Source organism: Schistocerca gregaria, chromosome 10 (genome assembly GCF_023897955.1).
Source record: "Schistocerca gregaria isolate iqSchGreg1 chromosome 10, iqSchGreg1.2, whole genome shotgun sequence".
Taxonomy (NCBI): Eukaryota; Metazoa; Arthropoda; class Insecta; order Orthoptera; family Acrididae; genus Schistocerca; species Schistocerca gregaria.
Genome location: NC_064929.1, coordinates 65,315,612 through 65,339,925, shown reverse-complemented (window position 1 = coordinate 65,339,925; position 24,314 = coordinate 65,315,612). Strand labels below are relative to the sequence as shown.

General features: G+C 44.4%; 1 protein-coding gene across 1 annotated transcript in view; it reads left to right on the top strand.

The window, feature by feature from the left end:
• Nucleotides 1-10,219: 10,219 nt before the first annotated feature.
• The window catches only part of LOC126293424 (uncharacterized), a 52,717-nt gene continuing 38,622 nt past the window's right edge, over nt 10,220-24,314 (top strand). The window contains exon 1 of the mRNA XM_049986647.1: nt 10,220-10,273. Within this exon, the coding sequence (XP_049842604.1) occupies nt 10,262-10,273 (12 nt within the window). The 5' untranslated portion in view covers nt 10,220-10,261. The remainder of the gene's footprint in view (nt 10,274-24,314) is intronic.

Here is a 24,314-nt window from a genome sequence, read left to right as displayed (position 1 = left end):
TGTACAGTCGCAAGAAGACCGGAATACGGACGACCATATGGCACAACAGAGAGGGAAGAAATGGTTCAGATGGCTCTGAACACTATGGGACTTGACATCTGAGGTCATCAGTCCCCTAGAACTTAGAACTACTTAAACCTAACTAACCTAAGGACACCACACACATCCATGCCAGAGGCAGGATTCGAACCTGCGACCGTAGCGAGAGGGAAGACCATTGTGTTCCTTGTAGGTCTCTTTCTCATCTTACTGCATCTGCAGCATGTAATGGTATTGAATTACGCAACCATTACGGCACCTTACCTGAACCTCTCGATACCAGTAATATACACGGTGGTCCAAAAGTCCGGAAACACCCTCATAAAATTCAAATGGAGTAGCAAACAAGGAAACAGACTCCCTACACACGAGGAACGGGAAGGGGGAAACTTTATAGACTATGCCACAGACATGGCGTCCATCTTGAAAGCCGCCATCTTGCATTCAACTCCAAAATTTCAAATGGGAATATGGTCATGTGACATATCAAACAGATAGAGAATCTCACCAAAAAAACAATATCGTTGTTATTTTAGACGTATCGTTATTCATTCTCCGGTTATAGCCAGTTACATGTGGTAGCGGTGGGACACTCGGCAGCATGTGTGTCATGTGACGAAGAGGCATTACGCCGATGTTACACAGTCCCAAGAGATCACCAACAGTCATAGGAATGGCTCAATATGTTTTCCATTATGTTGGATTGTTAATTCTATCCTCCGAACCCAGTACTGATGAACTTTGACCAACACATCTGGCTGAATTTGACCACACGTATCAACAATGCGCTGCTTTATATGATGCAAATCCCGTATTTTCACAGGATAAACCATTGCTTTGACATGACCCCAAAGATAAAAATCCAATGGAGTCAAATCTGGTGAACGTGGCGGCCAATCCCTATGACCAATCGCACATTGTGCCCATAATGGGATGGGGCTCCATCATGATGCAAGAATTCCGCAAATGTCCCATCCTCCCTTAACAACGAGGGAAACACCCAATAACATTGTGCCCATAATGTGGTGGGGCTCCATCATGATGGAAGAATTCCGCAAATGTCCCATCCTCCCTTAACAACGAGGGAAACACCCAATAACATTGTGCCCATAATGTGGTGGGGCTCCATCATGATGGAAGAATTCCGCAAATGTCCCATCCTCCTTTAACAACGAGGGAAACACCCAATAACATTGTGCCCATAATGTGGTGGGGCTCCATCATGATGGAAGAATTCCGCAAATGTCCCATCCTCCCTTAACAACGAGGGAAACATCCAATAACCTCAGATAACCATTGATTAAAACGTTAGCATGAGTAAATGATACCTAACAGTTAAACACATGTAACATATCAGGCATGGGATAGTCACTTTGCACCGTTTCAGACTCCATTTTATGACTTCTCAGTACGTAGTACTCACGCTGCCGAGCGTCTCACTGCTGCCGCAAGCAATTGGCTATAACCCGAGAATGAATAAAGCTATGTTTAAAATAACAACGGCATTGTTTTTCTGGTGAAATTCTCTATCTGTTTGATATGTCACGTGAGCACATTCCCATTTGAAATTTTGGAGTTGAACTCAAGATGGCGGCTTTCAAGATGGCCGCCGTGTTGGTGGCATAGTCTATAAAGTTTTCCCTTTCCCGTTCCTCGTGTGTAGGGACTCTGTTTCCTTGTTTGCTACTCCATTTGGATTTTATCAGGGTGTTTCTGGACTTTTGGACAACCCTATATTTCTGTGTTTTTGTAAAGTAGTTAACATATTTCTCAGACAACATTCACATTTGATTTCACTTTTGATACATCGATATGTTTATATTGCAATGATATTATTCTTCTGTGTATTCTTTCTTTTGTCACTATGACTTTGATGTACTTGTAACTCTGATTTTTGGGCTCGTAAGCCATTATTAGTTAGTTGTTGAGTTGTTAGAGAGTCGGACCTTGAGACGGTCAAGTTTTGGACGTCATGTTGGAAAGACGAATATTGTCATCAGCTTAAAAAATGTGAACTTCAACAGTGACTGTGAGGAAGATGTTTTCAAGAATGTTTTGTATTGTGAAGTGATGTTTTGTGTGTTACGTGATATTGCACTAAAAGCAATTAAAAGGATGTGTAACTTAAATTCGGTGTGCTGATTATTTTTTTTACATCACTATTGTACTAACATTGAAAGGTTTAATCTCCAAGAATGGTTTGTGAAGCGCATCTACAAAACTTTTGAATATAGCAGAATAAAACCTAGTCCTCTTTGCATCCGAGCTGGGAATCATAACCACCTAGATTTTCAACGATTGAGCCATGATTTTACGACGAGACCAGAGTGGGAAACACAAAAAGATGAGTGCCTAGTTTCTTCATTATTACATGAAATGCCTATTAACTGTGCTCTAATGACACCTTCCACATAATATGACTGTTGTTGCCCGGTAATGCAGTATTTAGCAGCGTGAGCAACACCACAATCGTTATTAAAATTTTGACCTTTGTTGTCGTAGGGTCGTCCCTACAGGCAAGATACTCTCAGACTTCAAGAAGAATATAATAATTCCAATCCCAAAGAAAGCAGGTGTTGACAGATGTGAAAATTACCCAACTATCAGTTTAATAAGCCACGGCTGCAAAATACTAACTCGAATTCCTTACAGACGAATGGAAAAACTAGTAGAAGCCGACCTCGGGGAAGATCAGTTTGGATTCCGTAGAAATACTGGAACACGTGAAGCAATACTGACCTTACGACTTATCTTAGAAGAAAGATTAAGGAAAGGTAAACCTACGTTTCTAGCATTTGTAGACTTAGAGAAAGTTTTTGACAATGTTGACTGGAATACTCTCTTTCAAATTCTAAATGTGGCAGGGGTAAAATACAGGGAGCGAAAGGCTATTTACAATTTGTACAGAAACCAGATGGCAGTTATAAGAGTCGAGGGACATGAAAGGGAAGCAGTGGTTGGGAAGGGAGTAAGACAGGGTTGCAGCCTCTCCCCGATGTTATTCAATCTGTACATTGAGCAAGCAGTAAAGGAAACAAAAGAAAAGTTCGGAGTAGGTATTAAAATTCATGGAGAAGAAATAAAAACTTTGAGGTTCGCCGATGACATTGTAATTCTGTCAGAGACAGCAAAGGACTTGGAAGAGCAGTTGAACGGAATGGACAGTGTCTTGAAAGGAGGATATAAGATGAACATCAACAAAAGCAAAACGAGAATAATGGAATGTAGTCGAATTAAGTCGGGTGATGCTGAGGGAATTAGATTAGGAAATGAGACACTTAAAGTAGTAAAGGAGTTTTGCTATTTGGGGAGCAAAATAACTGATGATGGTCGAAGTAGAGAGGATTAAAATGTAGACTGGCAATGGCAAGGAAAGCGTTTCTGAAGAATAGAAATTTGTTAACATCGAGCATTGGTTTAAGTGTCAGGAAGTCGTTTCTGAAAGTATTTGTATGGAGTGTAGCCATGTATGGAAGTGAAACATGGACGATAAACAGTTTGGAAAAGAAGAGAATAGAAGCTTTCGAAATGTGGTGCTACAGAAGAATGCTGAAGATTAGATGGGTAGATCATATAACTAATGAGGAAGTATTGAATAGGATTGGGTAGAAGAGAAGTTTGTGGCACAACTTGACCAGAAGAAGGGATCGGTTGGTAGGACGTGTTCTGAGGCATCAAGGGATCAGCAATTTAGTATTGGAGGGCAGCGTGGAGGGTAAAAATCGTAAAGGGAGACCAAGAGATGAATACACTAAGCAGATTCAGAAGGATGCAGTTTGCAGTAGGTACTGGGAGATGAAGAAGCTTGCACACGATAGAGTAGCATGGAGAGCTACATCAGACCAGTCTCAGGACTGAAGACCACAACAACAACATGTAACTGGATTTGCGATGTCCTGTCAGAGAGGTCACAGTTCGTAGTAATTCACGGAAAGTCATCCAGTAAAACACGAGAGATTTCAGGCGTTCCCCAAGGTAGTGTTATAGGCCCTTTGCTGTTCCTTATCTATATAAACGATTTGGGAGACAATCTGAGCAGCCTTCTTCGGTTTTTGAAGATGACGCTGTTGTTTATCGACTAATAAAGTCATCACAAGATCAAAACAAACTGCAAAACGATTTAGAAAAGATATATGAATGGTGCGAAAAGTGGCAGTTTACCTCAAGTAAAGAAAAGTGTGAGGTCATCCACATCAGTCCTAAAAGGAACTCGTTAAATTTCGGTTACAGGATAATCAGTCTAATGTACGCCATAAATTCAGCTAAATAGCTAAGTATTACAATTACGAATAACTTAATTTGGAAGGAACACACAGAGGAAGGCTAACCAAAGGCTGCGTTTTATTGGCAGGACACTTAGAAAATGTAACAGATCTACTAAGGAGACTGCCTACACAACGCTTGTCCGTCCTCTTTTAGAATACTGCTGCAGAATAAGGGAGAGAGTGACGCTGAAATGATAACAGGATTGGCCGGCCGGGTTGGCCAAGCTGTCTAGGCGCTACAGTCTGCTACCACGCGACCGCTACAGTCGCAGGTCCGAATCCTGCCTCGGGCATGGATGTGTGTGATGTCCTGATGTTAGTTAGGTTTAAGCAATTCTAAGTTCTATGCGACTGATGACCTCAGAAGTTAAGTCCCATAGTGCACAGAGCCATTTGAACCATTTTTGATAACAGGATATGGGGTGGGCGTCATTAAAAGAAAAGGCGTTTTTCGTTGCGGAGGAATCTTCTCACGAAATTCCAATCACCAACTTTCTTCTCCGAATGCGAAAATATTTTGTCGACGCCGACTTACATAGGGAGGAACGATCACCACGATAGAAAAAGAGAAATCAGAGCTCGTACGGAATGATATAGGTGTTTACTGTTTCCGCGCGCTATACGAGATTGGAATAACAGAGAATTGTGAAGATGGTTCGATGAGCCCTCTGCCAGCCACTTAAATGTGATTTGCTGAGTATCCATGTAGATGTAGAACCTGTCTGCGTGCTAGACACACTGCAGTTATGGTCTGGACTGCATTTTCGTATCACAGAAAGACAACTCTCGTGGTTATACCACTCACCATGACATCCATGTGGTATCTGGTAATTCGACCAGTTGTCCTGCCATTCATGAAATTTTTCTCCGTTTACAGCCTGCTATCATTCATGACACCAACTGGAAATTTTGTCCAAGTCACCTTGTATCCTCCTACAATCACGGAACCTTGATCTCTCACCATACACCACAGCATCATCAGCAAACAACCACAGATTGCTGCGAACCCTGTCCACCAAATCATTTATGTATACAGGGTGGTCCATTGATAGTGACAGGGCCAAATATTTCGCGAAATAAGCAACAAATGAAAAATCTACAAAGAACGAAACTCGTCTAGCTTGAAGCGGGAAACCAGATGGCGCTATTGTTGGCCCGCTAGATGGCGCTGCCATAGGTCAAACGGATATTAACTGGGTTTTTTTAAAAATAGCAACCCCCATTTTTATTACATATTCGTGTAGTAGGTAAAGAAATATGAGTGTTTTACTTGGACCATTTTTTTCGCTTTGTGATAGATGGCATCAATGCGGGATGCTTTTAAGCAGTTTCCACAATGAAGCATTGCTTGAAAATATGGTAGAAAACCCAAAGAGATTCTGGCCGTATGTAAAGTACAGCAATGGCAAAAAAACAGTGAATACCGTCACTGCGCGATAGCGATGAAAATGTTACCGATGATGGTGTCACTAAAGGGGAGTTACTAAATACAGTTTTCCGCAATTCCTTCACGAAAGAAGACGAAGTAAATATTCCAGAGTTCGAAACCAGAACAGCTGTTAGCATGAGTGACATAAAAGTACATATCTTAGATGTTGCGAAACAACTCAAATCATTTACGAAAGGCAAGTCTTCCGGTCCAGGTGGTATACCAACCAGATTCCTTTCAGAGTATGCAGACATAATAGCGCCTTTCTTAGCAATCATATACAACCGCTCACTTGACGAAAGGTCTGTTCTTAAAGACTGGAAAGAAAGGAAATAGGAGTAACCCTTTGAATTACAGGTCCATATCACTGACCTCAATTTGCAGTAGGATTTTGGAGCATATACTGTACTCGAACATTATGAATCACCTAGAAGAAAATGAGTTATTGATACATAACCAACACAGATTCAGAAAATATCGTTTTTGTGCAACACAGCTAGCTCTTTATTCCCATGAAGTAATGAGTGATGTCGACAAGGGATCTCAGATCGATTCTATATTCCTAGATTTCCAGAAGGCTTTTGATACCGTTCCTCACAACCGACTACTAATCAAATTGAGTGCATATGAAGTATCTTCTCAATTGTGTGACTGGATTCGTGATTTTCTCTCAGAGAGGTCAGTTCGTAGTAATACACGGTAAATCATAGAGTAGAGCAGAAGTGATATCTGGGGTTCCGGAAGGTAATGTCATAGGCCCTCTGCTGTTCCTGATTTATATAAATCATCTAGGTGATAATCTGAGCACCCCCTTAGATTGTTTGCAGGTGGCGCTGTAATTTACCGTCTAGTAAATCATCAGACGATCAATTCCAATTACAAAATGATCTAGAGAGAATTTCTGTATGGTGCGAAAAGTGGCAATTGGCACTAAACAAAGAAAAGTGCGAGGTCATCCACATGGGTACTAAAAGAAATCAGATAAATTTTGGGTATACGATAAATGGCTCAAATCTAAGGGCTGTCAATTCGACTAAATACCTAGGAGTTACAATTACGAGCGACTTAAATTGGAAATACCACATAGATAATATTGTGGGGAAGGCGAAACAAAGGCTGCGCTTTGTTGGCAGAACACTTAGAAGATGCGACAAACCCACTAAAGAGACAGCCTACATTACACTTGTCCGTCCTCTGTTGGAATACTGCTGCGCGGTGTGGGATCTTTACCAGGCAGGATTGACGGATGACATCGAAAAATAGCAAAGAAGGGCAGCTCGTTTCGTGTTATCGCGCATTAGGGGTGAGAGTGTCGCTGATATGATACGCGAGTTGGGGTGGCAGTCACTGAAACAAACGCGGTTTTCTTTGTGGCGATATCTTTTTACGAAATTTCAATAACCAACTTTCTCTTCCGAATGCGTAAATATTTTGTTGACACCCACCTACGTAGGGAGAGATGATCATCGTAATAAAATAAGAGAAATCAGAGCACGAACGGAAAGATTTAGGTGTTCCTTTTTCCCACGCGCCATTCGAGATGGGAATGGTAGAGAAGTAGTATGAAAATGGTTCGATGAACCCTATGCCAGGCACTTAAGTGTGAATTGCAGAGTAACCACGTAGATGTAGATGTAGAACTTCGAAGCATTTCTATTTCGTACAGCTGCGTATCGTCAACAGTGTCTGTTCTTTCAGACATGCATGTAAGTTGAAGGAATAGTTGGCATTTCTAGACTGTAGACCGTACAGCTGGGAAGGCAGCATTAATGGAGGGAAAAAAAACAAAAGGCAAAAGTTAAGTGTGTATTCGTGGAAAGGAGGTCAGGAGCCGGTATATCGCGACATTAGATACGAATTCTGAGCATGTGACCCTCATATTACGTCATAACATAGCTTCTTACCCATCCTCATTGTTTCTGTCCATTTCAGGTCAATGAAATTAATTATGTAAATAATAGATTTCAGCTATCAGTTGTCCTTTGGAATTTTTATTGGCAGATCTAGATTTCAGCTAGCAACTAGCCATTCTCAATGCACTATCCTTCTTTGGTCAATGCATGTAATGCCTGTTGGTCTAGTTTTGTACACAGTTCAATGTTGCTAGTTGCTAGCTGAAATCTAGATCTGCCAATAAAAATTCCAAAGGAAGACTGATAGCTGAAATCTATAATTTACAAACCAAAATGACGGTCACTGCGCGCAACAGCCTCTGAATGGAGGATAACCTGATGAAATGAATTCTTATGTACACTGAAGAGCCAGAGAAACTCGTACACCTGCCTAATATCGTGTAGGGCCTCAGTGAGCACGCGGAAGTGCCGCAACACGACGTGGCATGGACTCGACAAATGTCTGAAGTAGTGCTGGAGGGAACTGACACCATTAATCCTGCATGGCTGTCCATAAATCCGTAAGAGTACGACGGGGTGGAGATCTCTTCTCAACAGCACGTTGAAAGGCATCCCAAATATACTCAATAACGAAACTTCCTGACAGATTAAAACTGTGTGCCGGTCCGAGACTCGAACTCGGGACCTTTGCCTTTCACGGGCAAGTGCTCTACCAACTGAGCTGCCCAAGCACGACTCACGCCCCGTCCTGACAGCATTACTTCTGCCAGTACTTCGTCTCCTACCTCCCAAACTGCCTCACCCCTGAAAGAAAGGATATTGCGGAGGGAGACATGGCTTAGCAGATTGAAAATCTCATTCTGGAAACACCCCCCAGGCTGTGGCTAAGCCATGTCTCCGCAATATCCTTTCTTTCAGGTGTGCTAGTTCTGCAAGGTTCGCAGGAGAGCTTCTGTAAAGTTTCGAAGGTAGGAGACGAGGTACTGGCAGAAGTGAAGCTGTGAGGACGGGGCGTGTGTCATGCTTGGGTAGCTCAGTTGGTAGAGTACTTGCCCGTGAAACGCAAAGGTCCCGAGTTCGAGTCTCGGTCCGGCACACAGTATTAATGTGCCAGGAAGATTCATATCAGCGCACACTCCGCTGCAGAGTGATAATATCATTCTATACTCAATAATGTTTACGTCTGGGCAGTTTGGTGGCCAGCAGAACTGGTTAAAGACACACTATAGTGGGGTGTCGCATCTTCCTGCTGGAATTGCCGAAGTCCGTCATAATGCACAATGGACACGAATGGATGCAGGTGATCAGACAGTATGCTTACGTACGTGTCACCTGTCAGAGACGTAACTATACGTTTCAGGGGTCCCAAATCACTTCACCTTCATATGTCCCACACCATTAAAGGGCCTGTCCCCTTCTGACGTGCAAGGTCCATGGATTCATGAGGTTTTCTCCACACCCGTACACGCCCATCTGCTCGATACAATTTGAAACGAGACTCGACCGACCATTTATCAACAGTCCAATGTCGGTGTTTACGGGCCCTGGCGAGGCGTAAAGATTTGTGTTGTGCAGTCATCAAGGGTACACGAGTGGGCCTTCGGCTCCGAAAGCCCATATCGATGATGTTTCGATGAATGACCAAGCACTGAAATCTGCAGCAGTTTGCGGAAGGGTTGCACTTCTGTCACGTTAATGATTCTCATAAGTTGTCGTTGGTCCTGTTCTTGCAGGATCTTTTTCCAGCCGCAGAGTTGTCGGAGATTTGGTGTTTTACCACATTCCTGATATTCACGGCACACACGTGAAAGGGTCGTACGGAAAAATCGCCACTTCATCGCTACCTCGGCGATGCTGTGTCCCATCGCTCGTGCGCCGACTATAACACCACGTTCAAACTCACTTAAATCTTGATAACGTGCCAATTGTAGCAGCAATAACCGATCTAACAACTGCGCCAAACACTTATCTTACATAGGCGTTGCCGACCGCAGCTCCGTATTCTGCCTGTTTACATACCTCTCCATTTGAATACGCATGCCTATACCAGTTTCTTTGGCGCTTCAGTATATACGTGGTGTCTGTTCTTCCGGACTTGTCCGAAAGAAGAGGCCGTTTCTGTTCCAGCAGGCAGTATGAATTAATGCACAGCGGAATTAAATATGCCGCGCGGGATTAGGCGAGAAGTCTAAGGCACTGCAGTCACGGACTGTGCGGCTGGCCCCGGCGGAGATTCGAGTCCTCCCTGGGGCATGGGTATGTGTGTCTGTCGCTAGGATAATTTAGGTTAAGCAGTGTGTAAGCTTAGGGACTGATGACCTTAGTAGTCAAGTCCCATAAGATTTCACACTGAACATTTTGAATCCTCAGAGATAGGGAGGACGTGTCAGCCAGTCACATAGGAACTCGCCAGTGATCCGTCCTCCGCGTGAGACGGGACAGAGCTTCCGGAAGCGCGCCGTAGCTTCCGGCGCCTGGGGCCCCTGGTACGCGATGCTTTCGCCCCGGGCCTCTTGGCTTCTCCCTGCCGTGCCGGCCTCGCCGCGTATCTGTCGGTTCCGCACCGCCCGCTACGACCGTAGAAAGCCGGCCGGGCTCCGGCGTGCGTATATATACGGCTCCGCGCACTGCCAGCTGCAACACGAGCTGCCGCCACCACACGCGACGCCGCAGACATGAGGATTCCCGTGAGTACTCATCTGCATCTGTATCATCATCTACACACACACACACACACACACACACACACACACCAGGCTCCTGTGCGATGAACGGCTGACGGTATCTTGTACTAGGTTGGTTGCTTCAATAGGCCCCTATGCGGTCCACAATGGAGGGTAGCTTGTACTAGGTTGGTTGGGTCAATAGGCGCCTGTGCGGTCTACAACGGAGGGTAGCTTGTACTAGGTTGGTTGGTTGGTTCATTCGTTCAATAGGCTCCTGTGCAGTCCACAATGGAGGGTAGCTTTTATTAGGTTGGTCGGTTGGTTGGTTCAATAGGCCTCTGTGCGGTCCACAACCGAGGGTAGCTTTTCTTAGGTTGGTTGGTTGGTTCGTTCGTTCAATAGCCCCTGTGCAGTCCACAATAGAGGGTAGTTTTTATTAGGTTGGTTGGTCGGTTGGTTCAACAGGCCTCTGTGCTGTCCACAAAGGTGGGTAGCTTGTACTAGGTTGGTTCGTTGGTTCAATAGCCCTCTGTGCGGTCCAAACGGAGGGTAGCTTGTGCTAAAGTGGGTGTCATTTACGACGGCGGCCGAGTTTAGGTTCGTTCTGCGCATCTGACGTCACAAAACACAGTCAGCCAATGAACAGAGGACGAGTTTGCCAGAGCTCTAGTGCAGTGCAGAGCACGGACGAGTCTCTTCAGTTTTAGAAACGTGCAGTCATAAATAAAGTAATTGAACAAAAGCAATATCTTGACAGCAGACTTTATTTTATAGAAAGTTTGGAAAAAGCATTTCTTTATACCAATTGCACCATATTCTAGTAATTAATTAAGACAAACAAGCAATAAGCCTCCTAATTCAGGCGATAGCAAGGAAAGGTGTTTGTATCATTCTCACTAACTGCTTTTTCACAATAAGGAACAGCGGTAATTGTTTATTTTCTATTGTATTTCGACAAAACGTGAGTAACTCATGGTCATACCAATAGTGTTTGTCAGTATTTTGCGTGATCTTTTAAAGTCATCCAGGAGGTCCATCGAACGACGAGTTGCGTTAGCGTAATGGTTAAGGTGTTAGGCTCCTAGCCGAAAGCTTCTGAGTTCTAACTTTGTTTGGTGCTTAATATTTTCTTTATTTAAAAACAATATGGGAATGTCTTAGTTCCTGAATTTTATTCGTTTCAATGTAATTTTTTGAAATTTCTAGTGGCAACTAAAATCGACTATATAGAAAGTATACGCTATGGACTTTTAACACTGCGATCTCTTCCAAATTTCGTGCAATGGTTTACTACATCTAATGCTGCACAATAACTGCGTTGAAAATCGAAACAAAATTAAGCCATTTATGGGGGAAGGTATCAGTCAAGAAGATGTGTAGAAATCAAATTTTTGGGCCAACTAGTTTTTGTGGAATCGAATGATAAAGAGTGTCAAAGCAGTGGGAACACCATGTGTCTGCACAGGCGAGCAGTGCAGTGATGACAAAATCGCGCACAGCGCGGAATGGGGGGAGCACGTCTCTGTAGCAGCGAAAGGGTTAATGCAGCCGTGGTGGGTTTACTTCATAAACTGCGCGCTCCCCCCTAAACGTAAGTTTGCGAACTATACTATGCCGCTGCTTCTCTTGGTGCGTGCAGCTGCCAACGCAGCAATCTTCCGCGTCTAGGCGGGCATGCGCGGGCCGCCAAGATAAAAGAATTGAACTATAGGTTGACTGGTTCAATAGGCCTCTGTGTGCTCCACAGCAGAGGGTAGCTTTTACTATGTTGGTTGGTTGGTTGGATCAATAGGCCCCTGTGCGATCTACAACAGAGGGTAGCTTGTACTAGGTTGGTTGGTTGGTTGGTTGGTTCAATAGGTCCCAACGGAGGGTAGCTTGTAGTAGGTTGGTTGGATGGTTGGTTGGTTGGTTGGTTGGATCAATAGGCCCCTGTGCCATCCACAGTGGAGGGTAGCTTTTACTAGGTTGGTTGGTTGGTTGGATCAGTAGGCCCTTGTGCGGTCCACAGCGGAGCGCAGCTTTTACTAGGTTGGTAGGTTGATTGGTTGGTTTGTTTCGGGAAGAGGACCCAACACCGAGGTCATCAGTCCCATCAGATTAGGGAGGAGAGAAGTCGGCCGTGTCCTTCAGATCTCGGCATTGGCCTGTAGTGATTTAGGTAGATCACGAAAAACTAGATCAGGAGGGCCGGACGAAGGCTTTGAACCGCTGTAATCCGGAATGCGAGTCCAGTGTGCCAACCACCTCGCTTGGTACATTCGTTTAAGGGGACCACACCCTGCCTATCTATCTCATGTTAATTTAGGCAAGTATTTGACCCATTTCTAACTATTTAATGCAGGACCTTAATATTTACATGATGCAAATAGAGTCAACTGTACTAAAATCTACTTTATCCATTTCATAGCTTTTAAGAAATACTTTTTGAAACTTATTAACAAAAAATATTAAGTTTTTTCTGCAGAAAATATTTTTTGTGGGCTCCCTAATGGGGAAATATTAACGAATGTAGTGCCAGAGGTGGCTTTTTATATTATGCAGAGTCTCTAAAAATTTCATTCATTTATCTATGATAGTTTCTGATACAATGGGGCATATCTACTGAAAATTTTAGTTTGTGGGAAATAGACTGTAAAGAAAAACTTTCTAAATTTGTTACTTACAATTAATTAAAACAGCCCTTCTGCGTATGATGGCCCTTCTTTAGCCTCTAGCAGGTCTTCCAGCTTCTTTTTCACCTTCATGGATGTTTGTCTTCCTTTCTTGGCCACATTAGATGCAGACTTGTTTTGCATCGGCTATCCTCATTTGATTGCAATGTTGGAGCCCAGTGATCATATTTTCATCTGGATTAATTCCGAGCTTTTACAGTACCCAGCACTTTCCATTATTACCACAGTTGAATGTAATAACAGCATCACCAACTTCTAGTATCATTGTATGCATGCCTACAAATACTGTTTTAGGAAGACGGTTCCAAATTATGCTGTTGAAACATTCATTTGGGTTCTGTGTCTGCCCATGCAGACATTTCCTTGGAAGGTCAGGATGAGCCAAGTCCCTGAAAATAGGTTTAACTGCTGTAATAACAGCAGCAGGAAGAGTATGCTGGTGAGAATAAGATTCTCCAGTTGCCTGAGCCCTATTCTATTTGCACCACGAATTTTCTCCTGATGGACACAATCCATGATATTGCTTATTATCAGTAGAGAATTGATGGAAGAATATGGCCCAAACATCTCTCTTCATTGCCTCCAGATTTTCTTCTTTTCTCCTAATTGCCTGCCCGTAGTATACCTGCAAGTTTTCTATTTCAGTTTTAGTTAACCGACCCTGTCCGGTCAACAATTTTCCATCTTCTAATTTTTTCCCTCTCATATCAACAGTTAGTTTTCTCAGCTTTGTTTCTGAACTTTTTGAACATGGCCTACACATTCTCTTTTGCTAATAATGGCATCTCCATATGGCTCAGAGTTGACAGTGGGTGGGTTGACAGTGGCTGACAGAAAAGTGGGCGTGGCACATAAACACATGTGGTACGAAAATGCTCTTTAAATGCTCGAAAACATTTTTTTTCAGCAAAATCTTTTTCGTAGTACTTAAATAAAAGCTTAATCTATCGAAATATGATGAAAACCGATAATCGATTTTTTTCGACCTGAACCACGGTGTGGTCCCCTTAATTTGAAAGCGTAAAGCTACTATTGTAGTTTCGAAACTCATTCGGACATGACGATGGGGTTCATCTACGCAGTTCTGTTTGGGACTTGTTTACGCACTATTTTGCATTGCCAACCCAACTGATAGCCCAGTCAAGGAAACTTTAAGACAACAGCAGTTGGAAGGGCAATAACAAAAATGACGGCACAGGTGAGTACAGGAAAGAAAGCACCGAAAATAGGTGTTTCAACCTGATGGATCTCACGCAGAGAGAGGAGGAAGGGGGAGGTCAGTGTTTAACGTCCCGTCGACAACTAGGTCATTAGAGACGGAGCGCAAGCTCGGATTAGGGAAGGATAAGGAAGGAAGTCGGCCGTGCGCCTACAAAGGAACCATCCCCGCATTTTCCTGGAACAATTTAGGGAAATCGCGGAAAACGTAATTCTGGTTTGCCAGATGCGGATTTGAACCATCGTCCTCCGGAATGCGAGTCCAGTGTGCTAACCACTGCGCCACCTGGATCGGTTTGTACGAGGGATGGCGGTTACTGCTAAGACAATCCGTTTTCGGTTGCAGTAGGACTTCGGTAATCTGGCAGCCTCTTGGATCTGGGAATGCCGGGTTACCAAATTTTCCGGATTATCAAGCTATTTTCAGAAAGGTTTATAAAAAGAAATGTGTAAGTAAAACCTGTAATTTTAACGTTCTCCAACAAGTAGCTGTTATTTATGAAACACAACACAGGAAATTACATTATAAAAAAATTAAAAGTATATATCACTTTTCTATAAAAGCGAAACTGATTACTGTACTGCTCTATTCTATCACTTTAAGGCTCAAACTTTTAGAAAATTTAATATACACAAATAGTTTTGTACCTCAAGCGCTGTTGGGCTGGGCTAGCACTTGGATGGGTGACTATCTGGTCTGCCGAGCGCTGTTGGCAATCAGGGTGCACTCAACCCTCGGGAGACAAACCGAGGACCTACTTGTTGAGAAGTAGCGGCTCCGGTCTCGTAAACTGACATACAGCCGGGAGAGCGGTGTGCTGACCACATGCCCCTCCATATCAGCATCCACTGACGCCTGTGGGCTGAGGATGACACGGTGGCCGGTCGGTTCCGTTTTGCCTTCGTGGCCTGTTCGCATAACTAATTCGAAAACGTCAAGAACAAGCTGCAATGGCCTTGCCGCAGAAGATACACCGGTGCCCGTCAGATCACCGAAGTTAAGCGCTGTCGGCACTTGGATTGGTGACCATCTGGGCCGCCATACGCTGTTGACATTTTTCGGGGTGCACTCAGCATCGTGAAGCCAACTGAGGAGCTACTCGACGGAATAGTAGCTGCTTCGGTCAAGAATACCATCATAGCAGCCGGGAGAGCGGTGTGCTGACCCCAAGCCCCTCCTATCCGCATCCTCCACTGAGGATGACACGGCGGTCGGATGGTCCCGGTAGGCCATTCGTGGCCTGAAGACGTAGTGCAAGAACAAGCTAATTTATAAATACTATTACCAATAATGTGATGCAGTGCAGTTGGAATCACTGTCTTTAGGAACAGGAAAAATCTATGGCGTCATCAAGGATGTGGAATACGTCTGAGTGATATCTGCCATCTGGTGCTTTAGTAATTTTTTTCTGAGTCCTCTGGAACATTACAGAAATGCTAACTTGTTTCTTGGATTGAGCTCTTTTGCGGAAAAAATTACTTTGTGTGACATCCAGATTAGTAACTGTAGAAGCACTGTATTGTTGGATACTCTCAGTGATTTTTACAGAAGTGTTTGAGGTTTCTGAAGCTTCATCTGAAGAGATGTTAGTTGCAGCCCTTTCTTCTTTGTGTCTCTCAATTTCTGGTGCCTCATATGGGCTGAAAACTTTTTGTAATACCGCTCCGTCAGTAGCTCTTCTTCGGTAACTAAATGTCTTTCAGTTTCGACCAATTCGTCAACTCCTCCTGCTGTAAACACACTCAATTCGTATAGTGCATTCAGCATTCGGACAATTTCAGAGCCGGCCGGGATGGCCGAGCGGTTCTAGGCGCTACAGTCTGGAAGCGCGCTACCGCTACGGTCGCAGGTTCGAATCCTGCCTCGGGCATGGATGTGTGTAATGTCCTTAGGTTAAGTTAGGTTTAAGTAATTCTAAGTTCTAGGGGACTGATGACCTAAGAAGTTAAGTCCCATTGCGCTCAGAGCCATTTGAACCACAATTTCTTTCCTCTTTTATGACTTCACACAAATGGCAGACAAATGCTTAATGTTTTGAAGCAAATGAACCGTTGTACTTCATTTCTACGTCAACCGGCCGGTGTGGCCGAGCGGTTCTATGTGCTACAGTCTGGAACTCGCGACCGCTATGGTCGCAGGTTCGAATCCTGCCTCGGGCATGGATGTGTGTGATATCCTTAGGTTAGTTAGGTTTAAGTAGTTCTAAGTTCTAGTGGACTGATGACCTAAGAAGTCCCATAGCGCTCAGAGCCATTTGAACCCAGCCATTTTACGTCATTTCGTGAAAATAGTTTCAGGGTGGGGTTGTGCATTGTCTATTAAAGCAGCGACCTAGAAACGACGGAGAGACTTCGTCCTGCCGTAGCCCTCCGTGGTTCACAACCCCACAGCAGTCCACCCACCCCACCACTGCCCCACACCGAACCCAGGGCTATTGCGCGGTTCGGCCCCCAGTGGACGCGCCCTGGAGATGTCACACACCAGGCCAGTGTAAACACAAATGTTTGCGTGGTAGAGTAATTATGGTGTATGCGTACGTAGAGACTGTTTGCGCACCAATCGGCGACATCACTGAGGCGGAATAAGGGGAACCAGCCCCCATTCGCCGAGACAGATGGAAAACCGCCTTAAAAACCATCTACAGACTGCCTGGTACACACCGGACCTGGACACCAATCCGCCGGGCGGATTCGTGACAGCGACCGGCACGCCTTCACGGTCTTGGAGAACTGCGGGAGGCCTGGGGTAGAGTTAATGCAATTCAACAGATGTCCAGCGACGAACTACGGTATAGACCAGGTGGGGGCAAGTCTTGCATGTGGATGCGTAACTTAACGCACGACACGCGGGAACAGCGACATTATGTCTCTCCTCTTTTTTAAAAAAATTAAAAACTAATTTAATACCGTTGCTATGTTGTTGTTGTGGTCTTCAGTCCTGAGACTGGTTTCATGCAGCTCTCCATGCTCCTCTATCCTGTGCAAGCTTCTTCACCTCCCAGTACCTACTGCAGCCTACATCCTTCTGAATCTGCTTAATGTATTCATCTCTTGGTCTCCCTCAACGATTTTTACCCTCCATGCTGCCCTCCAATACTAAATTGGTGATTCCTCGATGCCTCAGAACATGTCCTACCAACCGATCCCTTCTTCTAGTCAAGTTGTGCCACAAACTCATCTTCTCCCCAATCCTCTTCAACACCTCATTACTTATATGATCTACCCATCTAATCTTCAGCATTCTTCTGTAGCACCACATTTTGAAAGCTTCTATTCTCTTCTTCTCGAAACTATTTATCGTCCACGTTTCACTTCCATACATGGCTACACTCCATACAAATACTTTCAGAAACGACTTCCTGACACTTAAACCAATGCTCGATGTTAACAAATTTCTCTTCTTCAGAAACGCTTTCCTTGCCATTGCCAGTCTACGTTTTATATCCTCTCTACTTCGACCATCATCAGTTATTTTGCTCCCCAAATAGCAAAACTCCTTTACTACTTTAAGTGTCTCATTTCCTAATCTAATTCCCTCAGCATCAACCGTCTTAATTCGACTACATTCCATTATTCTCGTTTTGCTTTTGTTGATGTTCATCTTATATCCTCCTTTCAAGAAACTGTCCATTCCGTTCAACTGCTCTTCCAAGCCCTTTGCTGTCTCTGACAGAATTGCAATGTCATCGGCGAACCTCAAAGTTTTTATTTCTTCTCCATGAATTTTAATACCTACTCCGAATTTTTCTTTTGTTTCCTTTACTGCTTGCTCAATATACAGATTGAATAACATCGGGGAGAGGCTACAACCCTGTCTTACTCCCTTCCCAACCACTGCTTCCCTTTCATGTCCCTCGACTCTTATAACTGTCATCTGGTTTCTGTACAAATTGTAAATAGCCTTTCGCTCCCTGTATTTTACCCCTGCCACATTTAGAATTTGAAAGAGAGTATTCCAGTCAACATTGTCAAAAACTTTCTCTAAGTCTACAAATGCTAGAAACGTAGGTTTGCCTTTCCTTAATCTTTCTTCTAAGATAAGTCGTAAGGTCAGTATTGCTTCACGTGTTCCAGTATTTCTACGGAATCCAAACTGATCTTCCCTGAGGTCGGCTTCTACTAGTTTTTCCATTCGTCTGTAAGGAATTCGAGTTAGTATTTTGCAGCCGTGGCTTATTAAACTGATAGTTGGGTAATTTTCACATCTGTCAACACCTGCTTTCTTTGGGATTGGAAATATTATATTCTTCTTGAAGTCTGAGAGTATCTCGCCTGTTTCATACACCTTGCTCACCAGATGGTACTGTTTCGTCAGGACTGGCTCTCCCAAGGCCGTCAGTAGTTCCAATGAAATGTTGCCTACTCCGGGGGCCTTGTTTCGACTCAAGTCTTTCAGTGCTCTGTCAAACTCTTCACGCAGTATCGTATCTCCCATTTCATCTTCATCTACATCCTCTTCCATTTCCATAATATTGTCCTGAAGTACATCGCCCTTGTATAGACCCTCTATATACTCCTTCCAACTTTCTGCTTTCCCTTCTTTGCTTAGAACTGGGTTTCCATCTGAGCTCTTGATGTTCATACGAGTGGTTCTCTTTTCTCCAAAGGTCTCTTTAATTTTCCTGTAGGCAGTATCTATCTTACCCCTCATGAGATAAGCCTCTACATCCTTACATTTGTCTTCTAGCCATCTTTGCTTAGCTATTTTGCACTTCCTGTCGATCTCATTTTTGAGGCATTTGTATTCCTTTTTGCCTGCTTCATTTACAGCATTTTTATATTTTCTCCTTTCATCAATTAAATTCAATTTAAATCTATACTCGATGTTAATTGCTATAGCTAATTGATATTTCGGTTACTTCCCTAGGTTATTAGCAAAAATAAACGTCTGTTTGATTTAATAAAAATTCATACGATTATGCGTTTTTTTTTGCAATTATATCAATTGTAATATAAATAGTAAAGAAAATTACTGTATTGAAAAAAAAAGCTGACGAACGGGACTCGATCCAGCGATTACGGGGCTTGAAAGCTAACCACTTGGCTGCCGCCGCTTCGTGGGAAGAATAGTCACGCGCAGGTATATATTTGACGACAGAAATTATCCTGCGATTTTCTCAATAACGCTTGAAAAGTGTTCGCTACTGCTCACACATTTTGTTGTCCCAATGGAGGAGTGCGAGTGTACGAAATTTACAGTAATCGGCGGCCCAAACGTCGTTGCCTCCCCTTGTTAGTAGGATGAAAACTGTAGACCGATACGAGACACGATCAAATTAGTTCTCCCGTAGACTTCATTACAATTTCTTTGTAAAGATCATTCCTTTTTTACATGCCGATCCATACTCTGAGTCTATACACTGAGTAACTATCCTACTCAGGTGTTCGAGTGTTTTCAAGAGGCACTGTAACGAAGACTTACACAGGACGGAGATTAACAAAACCGACAAAGTGCAGGGAAGCATTCCTGACTGAATATGGAGGAAAAAAGGTCCTATGAACACGTGTCCGGAAATGGACGGTATGAGTGCTACGACACCAGATCGTCCCATTTCACAGAGGAAGACCACACTGCGGTTCCTTCTCTAAATCCTCGCACGAACGAGAAAAAGCCTGACATCGAAATAAGTGTCCAAGGAATAGAAAAGCAGGGGAAAAGCAGGGGAAAGTCCACTGCAGCTGACGGGATACCAACTCGATTCTACACAGAGTACGCGAAAGATCTTGCACTCCCTTCTAACAGCCGTGTACCGTGGTAAGTCTCTGGAGGAACGGAAGGTTCCAAATGATTGGAAAAGAGCACAGGTAGTCCCAGTCTTCAAGAAGGGTCGTCGAGAAGACGCGCAAAATTATAGACCCATATCTCTGACATCGATCTCTTGTAGAATATCAGAACATGTTTTTTGCTATCGTATCATGTCATTTCTGGAAACCCAGAATCTACTATGTAGGAATCAACATGGATTCCGGAAACATCGATCGTGTGAGACCCAACTCGCTTTATTTGTTCATGAGACCCAGAAAATATTAGGTACGGGGTCCCAGGTAGATGCCATTTTCCTTACTTCCGGAAGGCGTTCGATACAATACCGCACTGTCGCCTGATAAACAAAGTAAGAGCCTACGGAATATCAGACCAGCTGTGTGGCAGGATTGAAGAGTTTTTAGCAAACAGAACACAGCATATTGTTCTCAATCGAGAGACGTCTACAGACGTTAAGGTAACCTCTGGCGTGCCACAGGGGAGTGTTATGGGACCATTGCTTTTCACAATATATATAAACGACCTAGTAGATAGTGTCGGAAGTTCCATGCGGCTTTTCGCAGATGATGCTGTAGTACACAGAGAAGTTGCAGCATAAGAAAATTGTAGCGAAATGCAGGAAGGTTTGCAGCGGATAGGCACATGGTGCAGTTAGTGGCAACTGACCCTTAACATAGACAAATGTAATGTCTTACGAATACATAGAAAGAAGGATCCTTTATTGTATGATTATATGATAGCGGAACAAACGCTGGTAGCAGTTACTTCTGTAAAATATCTGGGAGTATGCGTGCGGAATGATTTGAAGTGGAATGATCATATAAAATTAATTTTTGGTAAGACCGGTACCAGGTTGAGATTCATTGGGAGAGTCCTTAGAAAATGTAGTCCATCAAGAAAGGAGGTGGCTTACAAAACAGTCGTTGGACCTATACTTGAGTATTGCTCATCTGTGTGGGGTCCGTACCAGGTCGGGTTGACAGAGGAGACGGAGAAGATCCAAAGAAGAGCGGCGCGTTTCGTCACAGGGTTATTTGGTAAGCGTGATAACGTTACGGAGATGCTTAGCAAACCCAAGTGGCAGACTCTGCAAGAGAGGCGCTCAGCATCGCGGTGTAGCTTGCTGTCCAGGTTCCGAGAGGGTGCGTTTCTGGATGAGGTATCGAATATATTGCTTCCCCCTACTCATACCTCGCGAGGAGATCACGAATGTAAAATTAGAGGGATTAGAGCGCGCACAGAGGCTTTCCGGCAGTCGTTCTTCCCGCGAACCATACGCGACTGGAACAGGAAAGGGAAGTAGTGACATTGGCACGTAAAGTGCCCTCCGCCACACACCGTTGGGTGGCTTGCGGAGTATAAATGTTGGTGTAGATGTAGCACACAGTACAGAGCTGCATCACATCCACCTCACAAGTAGTCTCCATGGGATGCCACGTGACAGGATACACATAATCGTACTTCGGCCTGGAGATTGTCCTAGGGTTCGTCTCAATACGCAGCAGAACACGATCCTCCAAATCTGGTGCACGCACAATCCGCCGCCTCCCTGAAAGGATCCCTGATCACACAATAATCAAAAACAGGCTTCAAATGTTGTGGTTGGTATCTGAGAGGGTACTTGTCTGACCATACACGAACACCATCTCGGCTTGTTCCCGACACGAATACCGGACCATACTGCTGCTTAGAGTACGCTGCACCAATCACACAGCCTACAACACACTAGGAACAAACGGTACGTGGTCATTCGTCAGCGCCCTCTACCGTGGCAACGATGCATTTCCCAACACATGGCCGGCCGCTGTGACCGAACGGTTCTAGGCGCTTCAGTCCAGAACCACGCTGCTGCTACGGTCGCAGGTTAGAATCCTGTCTCGGGCGTGGATGTATGTTATGTCCTTAGGTTAGTTAGGTTTATGTAGTGGAGAGAGGTCTTCCGAAGTAAGAGTGATTTCAGGTGTGCCGCAGGGGAGTGTCGTAGGACCGTTGCTATTCACAATATACATAAATGACCTTGTGGATAACATCGGAAGTTCACTGAGGCATTTTGCGGATGATGTGTAGTATATCGAGAGGTTGTAACAATAGAAAATTGTGCTGAAATGCAGGAGGATCTGCAACGAATTGACGCACGGTACAGGGAATGACAATTGAATCTCAATATAGACAAGTGTAATGTGCTGCGAATACATAGAAAGAAAGATCCTTTATCATTTAGAAACTGGAAGCAGTTAATTCCGTAAATTATATGGGAGTAGGCATTAGGACTGATTTAAAATGGAATGACCATAGAAAATTAATCGTCGGTAAAGCGGATACTAGACTGAGGTTCATTGGAATAATCCTAAGGTAATGCGATCCGAAAACAAAGGAAGTAGGTTAGAGTAGGCTTGTTAGCGCACTTCTTGCATACTGCTCACCGATGTGGTATCCGTACCAGATAGGGTTGATAGAGGAGATAGAGAAGATCCAACGGAGAGCAGCGTGCTTCGTTACAGGATCATTTAGTAATCGCAAAAGCGTTACGGAGATGATAGATAAACTCCAGTGGAAGACTCTACAGGAGAGACGCTCAGTAGCTTTTGTTGAAGTTTCGAGAACATACCTTCACCGAGTAGTCAAGCAGTATAATTCCCTCCTACGTATATCTCGCGAAGAGACCTTGAGTATAAAATCAGAGACATTTTAGCCCACACAGAGGCATACCGACAATCTTTCTTTACACGAACAAAACCAGACTGGAGTCAAACAGAGCTTGGATGGCGTATACAGGTACAGCTGCCCTTGCAGCTTCAACACGATACCACAGTTCAACAAGAGTAGTGACTGCCGTATTGTAACGAGCCCGTTGCTCGGCCACCATTGACCAGACGTTTTCAGTTGGTGAGATATCTGGAGAATGTGCTGGCCAGGGCAGCAGTCGAACATTTTCTGTATCCAGAGAGACCCGTACAGGACCTGCAACATGCGATCGTGTATTATCCTGCTGAAAGGGTGGGTTTCGCAGGGATTGAATGGAGGGTAGAGCCACGGGTCGTAACACACCTGAAATGTAACGTCCACTGTTTAAAGAGCCGTCAATGCGAACAAGAGCTGACCGAGACGTGTAACCATACCATCACGCCGGGTGATACGCCAGTATCGCGATGACGAATACACACTTCCAATGTGCGTTCACCGCGATGTCACCAAATACGGATGCGGCGATAATGATGCTGTAAACAGAAACTGGATTTATCCGAAAAAATGACGTTTTGCCATTCGTGCACCCAGGTTCGTCCTCGAGTACACCATCGCAGGCGCTCCTGTCTGTGATGCAGCGTCAAGGGTAACCGCAGCCGTGGTCTCCGAGCTGATAGTCCATGCTGCTGCAAACGTCGTCGAACTGTTCATGCAAACGGTTGTTGTCTTGTCTGTTGACTCAGAGATCGAGACGTGGCTCCACGATCCGTTCCAGCCATGCGGATAAGATGCCTGTCATCTGGACTGCTAGTGATACGAGGCCGTCGGGATCCAGCACAGCCTTCCGTATTACCCTCCTGAACCCACCGATTCTATATTCCGCTAACAGTCATTGGATCTCGACCAACGAGAGCAGCAATGTCGCCATACGATAAACCGCAATCGCGCTAGGCTACAATCCGACCTTTATCAAAGTGGGAAACGTGATGGTACGCATTTCTGCTCCTTACACGAGGCATCACAACAGAGTTTCACCAGGCCACGCCGGTCATTTGCAGTTTGTGTATGCGAAATCGGTTGGAAACTTTCCTGATGTCAGAGAACGTTGTAGGTGTCGCCACCAGCGCCAACCTTGTGTGCATGCTCTGAAAAGCTAATCATTTGCATATCACAGCGTCTTCTTCCTGTCGGTTAAATTTTTCGTCCGTAGTACGTCATCTTCGTGGTGTAGCAACTTTAATGGCCAGTAGCGTAGATAAGGGCTGCGATTCCATCCGGACCTGGCGACTTGTTTGTTTTCAACTCTTCCAGTAGTTTTTCTGCGCTAGGTAAGCCCATTTCTACGTCCTCTGTGCGGCAGTCATAAACTTGCTTCGTCTCTAATGATCCGCTCGTCGACGGGGCGACAATAGCTCACGTCGTTTGCTTTCTCTAGGCGAGAAAAGTCAATTTAGCAGCTGTGAATGGTAGCTTGCGCTGCTTTACGAGATGCAGAGCGCCGCGCGTCTTTACGACCTGTCGTTACTGACAGGCAATTTCTCCGTCGTAACTTGAGTACCGCTTTCTCACAAACGAGGAAGTCGTGTCCGCGGCCTGTAATAACGAATTGTCCGATCAGCGGACTGTCCGTTCCATGCAACATGCCTAGTTTCGTTATGGCGATGCTGCTGTTGTACTGAATGACTCGTCTAGCTCCACAGATGTTTGAGCCGGTACGGTA